Source organism: Melanostigma gelatinosum (assembly GCF_949748355.1).
Source record: "Melanostigma gelatinosum genome assembly, chromosome: 20".
NCBI classification, from domain to species: Eukaryota; Metazoa; Chordata; class Actinopteri; order Perciformes; family Zoarcidae; genus Melanostigma; species Melanostigma gelatinosum.
Window position 1 is genome coordinate 20,997,894 of NC_136653.1, and position 12,500 is coordinate 21,010,393.

At 43.4% G+C, this 12,500-nt stretch overlaps 1 protein-coding gene across 1 annotated transcript in view; it reads left to right on the top strand.

Annotated features, from left to right (window-relative positions):
- The window catches only part of LOC306794371 (sodium channel protein type 2 subunit alpha-like), a 151,952-nt gene that overhangs the window by 35,687 nt on the left and 103,765 nt on the right, over window positions 1-12,500 (top strand). The window contains 3 exon segments of the mRNA XM_079292406.1: window positions 2,157-2,321; window positions 2,769-2,912; window positions 4,967-5,077. Coding sequence (XP_079148532.1) covers window positions 2,199-2,321; window positions 2,769-2,912; window positions 4,967-5,077 — 378 coding nt within the window. The 5' untranslated portion in view covers window positions 2,157-2,198.

The following is a 12,500-nucleotide window of genomic DNA, read 5'->3' on the forward strand; positions in this document are numbered from 1 at the left end:
GGAGGGAAGGAAAGGAGGAGGTAGCCGAGGAAAGAAGGAAGGAGGGAAGGAAGGAAAGGAGGAGGTAGCCAAGGAAAGAAGAAGGAGGGAGGGAAGGAAAGGAGGAGGTAGCCGAGGAAAGAAAGAAGGAGGGAGGGAAGGAAGTATAGAAGGACAGGAGAGGAAAGGAGGTACGGAAGCCCACTTTGACTGTGGATCTCCTGTTACAGAGATTGCCCTTCGCTCTTTGTAGACACGTAAAGACTCAAATAAGAGAGAGAGTACGTGACCGAGAGCCTCAGCAGAATGGAACCAGCCAATCTGTGTGTGTGTGTGTGTGTGTGTGTGAGAGAGAGAATGAGTGGATGACAGCTTTTGATAAGGATGGAAAACAGAGCTGGATTTTCCTTTGATGTGGACACACACTCACACACACAAACAGACACATACACACTTACACACACACTTCAGAAATCAGATTTGGGAGCTGTGAAGAATAAATAAGATAAGATAAAATAATCCTTTATTAGTCCCTCAGTTGGGAAATTGCAGGATTACAGCAGCATTGCTCACAGTAAATCAAATAAAAGATAAAAATAAACTAAACAGTAAAACAGTAATAAAATAAGACAGTAAAGAAGAGTATTAAATATACCAGTATATACAGAATATACAGACGATCAGGTAAATACTGAAGCGTATTGGATGTTGCACGGATTAGATCAGATATTGCAGCAGGTGAATGAATTAAAGTGTTCGTGTTCAGAGTGTTCGTGGTCCATCGAGAGCAGTTTGTTGTGCAGCCTGACGGCAGCGGGGAGGAAGGACTCGCGGTACCTCTCCCTCAGACACCGGGGTGAATCAGCCGGAGACTGAAGGAGCTGTGCAGAGCTGCCAGAGTGTCCTGCACGGGGCGGGAGGCGTGAGAGATCATCCTCATCGCCATCATCCTCCTGTCTCCCACCACCTCCACAGTATCCAGTGGACACCCCAGCACGCTGCTGGCCTTCCTCACCAGTTTGTGCAGTCTCCTCCTGTCAGCTGCCGCGATGCTGCTGCTCCAGAAGACCACTCCATAGAAGATGGCCGATGCCACCACGGAGTCGAAGAAGGTCTTCAGGAGTGCTCCCTGCACCCCAAAAGACCTCCGTCTCCTCAGCAGAAAGAGTCTGCTCCGTCCTTTTTCATAGAGAGCGTGAGCGTGGTCAGGGTTGCATGAAGGGTTGAAAAACGAGGCCTGTCTAATCATTCAATTAGGGTCCGAGGCAGATGGTCTGGACACACACACACACACTTACACACATCTACACACACACACACACACACTTACACACATCTACACACACACACACACACCTACACACACATCTGTTACACTCTCAAACGGTGTAATCCTGCAGTCAATGTCTCTCTGTGTAACTCTAAACTCGTGTTGATGAGACACTATTGTCGGCCTGCACTTCATTACCTCGACATCCCATAATCATCTGACTGTATACGCACATACAGCTTCGTCTTAGCAGCCACTCCCCAGGGTCCTAAAGGCTCCTGATGTATCAGAAACACTTGATTTGTAATCTGTTACTTTTAAATATTTCCACATAAAAGTAGATGATGGAAACAAAGTGTTTTGCAGGATATATTTTTAATGTCTGGATTTGTTGATGAATAGGAAAAGATCGTGAATATTTAGTTCGGTTCAGGAAAATATCTTGAAATATTTCAAATACAGACTTATCTGTGTTTATTATCTACAACCAACCATTTACGTAAGTTACAACGAGCATTCGGCTGAAAGTCACCAGTTAACACGGTCACTCGTTAAACTGAAACACCGTTAGCTCTGAAACGGTCGTGATCTTAAGTCTGTAGAACTTCAGTCGAGTCTGACAACCGAACATTTAAACAACAGTTTGAATTCAATGTTTGAAGCTTGCTAACACACACACACACACACATGTTCACGATGAATGGAGTTCTGTAGCATTGCTGGTGAAAGGCACTCTGGGTAATGTAGGAATCCACTCACTTAGGTAGAGGAAGGAAACTGAAGCTTGAGGGAAAGTCGTTGACTGAAACATTATAGATGATAACATTTTAACTGTCGCTGAATTAAGGATGTTAAAGGGTTGTTTGTCATCATTATTGATTATTGGTTTCCAAATTGATCGTTCCAGCTGGTAAACTGGGCCAGTCAGCAGCAGGATCAGGATGAGAAGATGGCTGGCTGTGTGTTTCCAATGGGACCAGAGAGCTTTCAGCGCTTCACGCCGGACTCCCTGGCGGCCATCGAGCAGCGCATCGCCCAGGAGAGGGCCCGACGCAGCAAACACTACCAGGAGGTACACACACACACACACACACACACACACCTGACAATCACAACTATAAGCATTGTTAATATTAAGATAAGCCAGAAGAAATTAAATATTGGAGGTTAAAAGCTGAATAAAATGTAGAAAAGTAAGGAAGCTTCAGCAGGCAGACATGTGAGATATGAAATATGAAAAATTCTATGAAACATGTACAAGAAACATCAATATAGAATAGAAGAAAATTAAAATGATGTACAATAGGTATTCAGTCCTTTTGCTGTGGCACTTTATTTAAAATTACATCTTTAACCCAATAAAGTGTGTAAAAAGTGAAGCCACTTTATATGCAAATATAATGTGTGTGTGTGTGTGTGTGTGTGTGTGTGTGTGTGTGTGTGTGTGTGTGTGTGTGTGTGTGTGTGTGTGTGTGTGTGTGTGTGTGTGTGTGTGTGTGTGTGTGTGTGTGTGTGTTAGGACCTCGGCGATGTGGTGCTCCCCCGGCGCCGGCCCGACCTGGAGGCAGGAAAACAGCTGCCGCGCATCTTCGCCGACATCCCGTCTCATCTGGTGGGCGTTCCCCTGGAGGACATCGACCAGTACTACTTCAAAGACAAGAGGGTAGGTGACCCACAGAGTGTGTGTGTGTGTGTGTGTGAAGGTGTTACCCCGGCTCCCCTTGTTGGAGAATCCCTGGAAGATAAATGGACTCTTTGGTAGCCTACTTCTCTGGAGACCAGAGGGGGAGGTGACCGAGCGAGTTTGTCCCGTCGTCCACAGTTTTAAACTCTCAGGGGCGAGTTCACAAAAGCTTTGTGCAGCTTTTGCAGCCGCTAAACCAGCAAGAATGAGACAGAGGAGACAGGAGACAGAGGAGACAGAGGAGACAGGAGACGTGATTCAAGCTGGAATTGACCAAACTAGAAGGCATGGAGATAACAAACACTATAAATTGTCTTTTAAGCACCTGAACACCTCCAGGTGAAAAAACAAACAGAACATCACATGTACATGTTGTTTGTCTGTTTGTTTTTGTTTTCTACTCTGGAGGCAGCTATGATGATCATGTGTCATGTGTCATATCATGTGTGCAGCATTTGAGTCCAAGACAAACATCCCTAATCTTATCGTATCGTATCTTAGCGTATCATATCTTAGCGTATCGTATCTTAGCGTATCGTATCTTAACGTATCGTATCTTATCGTATCTTAGCGTATCGTATCTTAACGTATCGTATCTTAGCGTATCGTATCTTAGTGTATCGAATCTTAGCGTATCTTATTTTATCGTATCTTATCTTAGCGTATCTTATCTTAGCGTATCGAATCTTAGCGTATCGTATCTTAACGTATCTTAGCGTATCGTATCTTAGCGTATCATATCTTAACGTATCTTATCTTAGTGTCTCGTATCTTAGCGTATCGAATCTTAGCGTATCATATCTTAACGTATCTTATCTTAGCGTATCTTATCTTAGCGTATCGTATCTTAACGTATCGTATCTTAGCGTATCGTATCTTAACGTATCTTATCTTAGCGTATCTTATCTTAGCGTATCGTATCTTAACGTATCGTATCTTAGCGTATCGAATCTTAGCGTATCGTATCTTAACGTATCTTATCTTAGCGTATCGTATCTTAACGTATCGAATCTTAGCGTATCATATCTTAACGTATCTTATCTTAGCGTATCTTATCTTAGCGTATCGTATCTTAACGTATCGAATCTTAGCGTATCATATCTTAACGTATCGTATCTTAGCGTATCTTATCTTAGTGTATTGAATCTTAGCATATCTTATCTTAGTGTATCGAATCTTAGCATATCTTATCTTAGTGTATCGAATCTTAGCGTATCTTATCTTAACGTATCGTATCTTAGCGTATCGTAACTTAGCGTATCATATCTTAACGTATCTTATCTTAGCGTATCTTATCTTAGCGTATCGTATCTTAACGTATCGAATCTTAGCGTATCATATCTTAACGTATCGTATCTTAACGTATCTTATCTTAGCGTATCGTATCTTAGCGTATCGTATCTTAGCGTATCTTATCTTAGTGTATTGAATCTTAGCATATCTTATCTTAGTGTATCGAATCTTAGCGTATCTTATCTTAACGTATCGTATCTTAGCGTATCGTAACTTAGCGTATCGTATCTTAACGTATCGTATCTTATCTTAGCGTATCGTATCTTAGCGTATCGAATCTTAGCGTATCGAATCTTAGCGTATCGAATCTTAGCGTATCGTATCTTAACGTATCATATCTTAGCGTATCGAATCTTAGCGTATCGTATCTTAGCGTATCGTATCTTAACGTATCGTATCTTAGCGTATCGTATCTTAGCGTATCGTATCTTAGCGTATCGTATCTTAGCGTATCTTATCTTAGCGTATTGAATCTTAGTGTATCGTATCCCATCCCATTGTTTAGAATCGAATCGTGTTGAGTTTTCTAATTTTGTTTTGTATCGTATCCTATTGTATTGTTTCGTATCAAGTCTTATCATTTCGTATCGTATGGAAGGCTATCGTGTCCTGTCCTATCCCGTCGTGTCCTATTGCATCTTATCGTAACATTTCGTATCATAAGATCCCCTAATTAATTAAACCCAATCATCTCTGCTTTCTCTGTCTCTTTGATAAACCTGTTGTTCTGTCTCTTGCAGACCTTCATAGTCCTGAACAAAGGGAAGGCCATCTTCCGCTTCACTGCCACGTCAGCTCTCTACATCTTCAGCCCTTTCAACCCCATCCGCAGAATCGCCATCAAGATCCTGGTCCACTCATATCCTTACACTACTGCTGCTACTGTATGTACTCCCGCATGACGTCTTATGATGTGCTGCTGACTGCGGGGAAATATCTGTGGGGAGGTCAGAGGTCAGGGGTCAGATACAGAGCAGCAGCCCTTCAGCCTGGGGGAAAGTAGTGTGTGTGTGTGTGCGTGTGTGTGTGCGTGTGTGTGTGTGTGTGTGTGTGTGTGTGTGTGTGTGTGTGTGTGTGTGTGTGTGTGTGTGTGTGTGTGTGTGTGTGAGCAGCCGGGCCGCCCTGACGGCAGTGTGGTAGGTTTAGTACTGTGCAGCAGGCATGATGCACATATGGTTATGCATATGAGATTGTGTTTGTGTTATTGTACACTAGTACATGTACTGTGTGTATGTGTGGTGGATGTGTCCTGGCAGCATTAACAGTGGTATTGATAGTACAGCATGTTAAGAGATGCTAACAATTTAAAGGTTTGGAGGCTCTGGGCTGACAGGTTAGCATAGACAATGTTGAGTGATAGCCTTTATGCTAACTGTTTAGCTTAGATGAGTTAAGTGGTGGCCTTTATGCTAACTGCTTATCTTACACAATGCTGAGGGATGGGCTTTATGCTAACTGTTTAGCTTAGATGAGTTAAGTGGTGGCCTTTATGCTAACTGCTTGTCTTACACAATGCTGAGTGATGGGCTTTATGCGAACTGTGTAGCTTACGCCATGTTGAGTGATGGGCTTTATGCTAACTGTTCAGTTTATATATATAGTTTATATATATATATTAACAGGCTAGAGGATCTCACTGCGACGGTACCTTCACCTCTCACAGAGACTGACTGGAGAGAGTACGACTGCGTGCTGCAGTTTTGACAGTGCTGCGTTCTACTTCCGTAGCAACATTATTGAGAAGAATAATCAATATCTGTCTTTTTCGCTTCGCTGCGTCTTTGTCACAAACCAGCTTTTGATCAATCACTGAAGACATTCACTGTTGGATGTATTGGTTTTACAACTGTATAAGAAAACATCGTTGATCAACACTGGACTAAAGTGAATTTTGCGGTACGTGCTAACCGCTAGCGCCGGAGCTAAGCTAGCTCCGGGCAGCTAGCTTCTCTCCTCTGGGAACCAGCGCTGACCTGCGACACTGATTGCCTGACGCCAACTGGACATCTAACGTTAAGCCTCTACAACGTCTTGTTTTGTCGTCTTGTTTATCGCTACCACAACAAAGCAACGTTGCCTGAACTATAAGCTAGCGGTCCCGTGAGCTAGCGACGTCCACCACCAAAGATGGAGGAGGCAGAGGAAGTAGATAAGATAAATAAACCACTATCACCTCAGAGGACAACAACTGTGAGTAGCTCTTCACTTGATTCTTCGAACAACGCAACTAGTCAAGACACTGCCTCTACTAAAGCTCCACCTGCTCCACCCAGTGCATCTGCTCCTACTACTACTGTTAGCGAATGTGGCTCCTGTGGCAAAAAAGTGTACGAGGACGATAAAGCCGTCGAGTGTGAAGTCTGCGTTCTTTGGTTTCACATAAAATGTCAGAAGGTTACAATCAAAATGTACGATGTCCTCGCTAACAATGATAGCTGCTCTTGGTACTGTTCCTTCTGTAAACGCGGCGCCAAGACACTTCGAATGCAATTAGTGGCTATCCAAAGAGATCAACTAAATATGCAGGAAGCAATTGAAACTCTCTCAGACAACACCAGGGCAAATACGACTGACATTGTAAAGCTGCAAACGGACTTACAAACAACACACACCAGGATAAACTCACTGAACAAAGATCTAGGAGATATAGCTGTACGGATGGAGGAGGAACTAAAAAAAACCGGATCGCACAGCCAACTTGCCGCCGACCTAAAAACTGAAGCAGAACATATCATATCGACATCTAATGCACTAGCTACGGCTAAGATCAATTGACTGGAACAGAAACTGGAACACATCACGAGCAAAATCAACACTATACAACTCACGCCAGTTGCCCAAGACACAAGAAGCCTTAGAGAGGGCTTAAATGAGCTGGAAGACATAGAAAAGAGGAAACTGAACCTAATTGTTTTCAATCTACCAGAATCCACAACCCAGGAGGAAGACATCCAAGCAGTCAAAACCTTAACCAAAGATGAATTCAAACTAATCGTTAGAATTAACAAAGTAACACGATTCGGAACATTTGATAAAGACAAACGGAGGCTACTGAAGATCGAACTCGAGACTTTGAGCGAGAAGAAACAAATTTTAGCAAGGGCCGCTGAGCTTCGCAAAAGCACAAATGATGTCTATAACCAGGTGTACATCCGTCCGGACTTAACTAAAAAACAACTTGAGGCCTCAAAAAACTTGAGAGCGTCCCTACAGGAGACTCGCCTGGCAAACCCATCCAAACACTGGGTAATCAAGAGAGGAATGATAGTCGAGGCTCCAGGAAACACAGAAGCAGCAACAGCAGCTCAGACCTAAACAGATGTAAACTCCCACCAGTTCAAACCAACTGTAAACTAAGAAATCTGAAGGTATACTATACCAATACGGACAACTCAGTTATGAGCAAATAGGATGAACTTTTAACACAAGTAAACACACATGACTTCAGCATCATTTGAACCTACAACAGCGACGACATGAGCAAAGCCAATATTTTAAACGACCAATACTCTGGTATTTTCACCAGAGAGGATACCACCACCATGCCAACATTCACAGCAAAGCTGCTGACCTCAGATCTGCGGATTTCGATTACAGAGGACAGGATACTCAAAAAGCTCAGATCCATCAGAACAGACAAATCCCCGGGGCCTGACCAGATCCACAACCGATTACTCAAGGAAATGGCTGATATCCTTGCTTCACCATTGTGTAGCCTGTTTAACACAAGTCTAGCCAGCGGTGAGGTACCCGTACAGTGGAAAACGGCAACAGTAACCCCCATCTTCAAAACAGGCGAGAAGTCTGACCCAGCAAACTACAGGCCCATCTCACTCACGTCAGTAGTATGCAAACTCATGGAAAGACTGATTGCTGAAGACATCATGGAGCACCTGAAATCGAACAACCTTCTATGCAAGCAACAGCACGGCTTCATGTCCGGCAGATCAACAGTTACTAATCTACTGGAAGCAATCGACATCTGGACTGAAGCCCTTAGTCACAAGCTTCCAGTCGATATTCTCTTCCTAGATTACGCTAAGGCCTTTGACACGGTTCCACATGAGAGACTTCTCCTTCAACTTTCAACCTTTGGCATCCAAGACAACATACTTCAATGGATCCGTAACTTTCTTACCAATCGCAGACAACGAGTAGTGGTAAATGGACAATTCTCAGATTTTGCAAGCGTCAACAGCGGGGTACCTCAAGGCTCAGTACTTGGCTGTTTGTACTATTTGTGGCTGATATACCGGATTTCCTCAACAACTTTGTCCTGATGTATGCCGATGACACTAAGATCTTTGAAGTCATATCACAGCTACATGACACGCAGCACTCCAGTCTTCAGTGTGATTTGGACCATCTCCAATCTTGGGCCCAAACAATGTGCATGTTATTCCACCCAGATAAATGCAAAACAATGCACCTCGGGAACACCAACCCACAACTCACATACACAATGAGGAACAACGATGGCACAACCCACCAGCTTCAAAATCACACAAGAAGAGAAAGACCTAGGTGTAATTATCGACCGCAACCTCTCATTCTCCAGGCACATCCAAACCCAGGTATCCAAGGGCAACCGAGTGTTAGGAGCAATCAAACACACGTTCCAGTCCTTGGATCAAACATCATTTCTCCACCTGTACAAATCCTTGGTACGTCCTCACCTCGAGTACGCCTCAGTCGTATGGTCGCCCAAACTCAAGCGGGACAAAGATGCTCTGGAACAAGTTCAGAGACGCGCAACTCGACTAGTGCACGGCCTCTCCAACCTCTCATACCCAGAAAGACTTGCCAGCCTCAACTTGCAAACGCTGGAATTTCGCCGTAAACGAGCCGACATGGTCCAAACTTTTAAAATACTGACAGGAATCGACAGCGTACAGTCTAACAGATGTTGTGAAGTATGTGGCAATAGTATGTTCAAAAAATCCCTCAGCACCAATACAAGAGGTCACGATCTGAAGCTACAAGTACAACACCAGCCTGGTCCACGGAAACCTTTTTTCTCTGGTAGAACACCACCAGTATGGAACAGCCTGAGTCAAGCAACAGTTAGTGCCTCCTCAGTCAACGCATTTAAGACCAGCCTAGGGAGAGAATGGCAACACCATCAATCAAAACACCACCTACTAATTCACCGTCCAGTTTCACGTTCTTCACCAACATATCTAACAAACCTTGAGACTCAACTATTTACGGATGAGGATCAAGCCATCACCTTGGTTTAGAGTCTCAATACTCTTAAAGGGTACCTAATGACCTTTACTAAAGCTATGCTAACTGTGTAGCTTACACCATGTTGATTGACGTTAACATGCATTCACTGCGAATTAAACCTTTATTCGTTTCCCAAAAAGCCAAATCGTAAAACGGTCGAGGGATTTAAGAAATATATATTTTAATTTTGATTTCCAGCGGCTCTAGTAAATATGTTTGTGCAGATTTACAGATGCAGAAATTATTTATTAATGTGAAGTGATCCATTAAATATATCTAAAATCTATTAAATTAACCCAAATCACCTTCAATTGCACTCAACATGTCTTCTCGCACTGAAGTTTTTGCTTTTATAGCAAACTTAATAGTTATGCTATCAAATGAGGAGTTTTGAGATAAAGGGAGTTGTTTATCTGAATGTTACATGTAGCATCCACCAATGAAGGGTTTGCTTAAGGCTGTGTGGAAAACATGTCAAATCAGCATATTTTCATATTTTCGTCCTCAATTAAATTATGTTAATGTGGTTATTTTAAGAATAAGCATTGCTTACAGGCCACATAATGTTCTTCAAATACAGTTAATATCAGTTAATATCAACTTTTTACAATAATAATGTGGCTGCTTTAAATTGTCGGAAATAGCTCTACATTCTGAATCGAGTTTACACCGGCTGGTGTCCAGACACCCGTAAAGGAATGACTGTATTTACCAATCATGTCGTGTGTGTGTGTGTGTGTGTGTGTGAGAATCAGAGGACTCATTCCGTCGGTCATATTTCTAAACCAGATATCATCTTAAGCTGTCTGGTGAGCTGTAAACATGACCAGTAAATATTTCCCATCAAAGTGGTCCCTGCTTACACACACACACACACACACTCTCTCACACACACACACACACACACACGAATATTGGTTAGTGGCATTTTGGCTGCAATCATGCTGTATTGAAGAAGACTTGAAACTAGAGATTGAGACATAAACTCATGTTTACAATGTTTACTGAGGTAATAAATCAAGAGAGAAGTAGAGTCATTTTCTATAGACTTCTATACAACCAGAGGAGTCGCCCCCTGGTGGACACTAGAGAGAATGCAGCTTTAACACACTTTTCAGACACCTGGCCTCAGCTAATTAGATTAGATCTGTTTATTGTGTTTTTTACACAACTGTAGGTTTACGATGACGTCCCACTGTGATCTGGATCCAACGGCTAACATCTGGTGTAGCCTCAGATTCGCGTAATACACGAGTAAATCATGAGTAAAGGTAGTTTGGACGCAACTTAACACTCATGTTAACTTTAACACACTTTTGAAAGTAAGACCAATAAGACACAGTGATGCCTCTGAACATTCGTATAAAGCTGCTGTTTACTAGTTGTTATAACTGTCTGAAACAGATAATCCTTCACCACACCTTTGATCTCACGTCTGACCATAAATAAAACACCTTGTTTTAGAAGATGTCATGTTTCAGTTAAACCAGATGTTGTGGCTCCAGCTGTATAGATTCTGGCCCGTCGCCACCCTCCAGCGCCACGCCGGCGTCCTCCTCGGTCACCGGACGCCAAGCCGACATGACAGATATTACCCAACACCCAAAACTCATCAGACCCCCCCGGTCACCTCACACCCGTCTATTTTTACACCGGGAGGCGGCTGCTGGTGTTGAGCGATGTCGAGCCGGCGGACACGCTGCTGTTGTCGGGGGGGGATAAGTGGGTGAAGAGGTCGGCGACGGAGGTGTGGTGCTGCTGATGAGCAACATATGTGTGTGTGTGTGTGTGTGTGTGTGTGTGTGTGTTCGGGGGAAGTCGCTGTGAGAGCACAACTTGTGGCGGTGAAGTAGAGTTTTAGTTTGTGTGTGAGATCAAGTGCATTCTGGATTCATGCCTGACCGCACTGGCGCCACTATGACAAGCTGTGTGTGAGGTGGACACACACACACACACACACACACACACACTTCTAGAAAACTAAAAACTACATTCTCTCTCTCTCAGCTGATCGTCGTTTCTTTGACCGAGAACACCGTCTGACTGCGTTTCCCACGAGGCCTTTGCTCTGGAGGACACGCACTTGACTTTGTGTCCCATGATGCATTGCTCAGGGAACCAGGTTAATCCATCAGAACGCATGCTGCAGCGCACCAGCTGAGTCCGGCTGCGTCGCTTCTCTGCTGTTGACTTTGTGTTGTGTTCGAGGGATTTAAAGACGTGTTACTTCAGTCTTTGTGAGCAGTTTGTACGTGTGTCAAAAGAAGTCCAAAAACATCCAAAACACATATTTAGGGGTTTATTTGTGTATTTGTGTCTCTAGATTTCTCTTTAATTCACCAAACGTGACCATTAGATGATGCCTCATTTGCATATTCAAACACAACATTTCAGAAAAACAGTTTTTTCTCCATTGAGACATTTATGAATCGGCAGAAGAATCAACAATGAAACCATTGTTAGCTGCAGTCGAGTGTCCACATTAGGCAGAATGGATCAACTCTTAGCTTTAACAACAAACACCACGTGTATCTCTGCTGCTGCTCTATCAGAGCTGTGTCTCTCAAAGCACTTTGTAAACGCTGTTTTTAAAGGTGCTCACTGAATAAAGTTATTATGATTATTATCATTTATATCACACGTATCAAAACGAGCAATACTAATAACAAAGCACTTTAAAAGGCAGAAATACATAAAAAAGATAAACATGAAACACACAGATTGATGCCTGGTTCCTGAGCCAGATACATGTCCTTTCCTGCTGTTCTTTCAAAATAAAAGCTGAGTGAGTGGAGCAGCTAGTCCGACACTTGAGAATACAAAAAGTAAAAGCACATCAGCGCCTACGAGCTCAGAGAGACTGATGGAGACGCACACAAATGATGAAAGAGGGAGGAAACAAAGAAACAGAAAGAAGAAGCTGAGGATGGATCCCGCGGTGGGTGTGGGAGTGTAATGACATTACCGGTACGGTGGCCCGTGAGGTCCATACCAGCAGGGCTGTCATTACGCCATAATTAGCTCCCGGGCTCTGCGGCGGCGGGG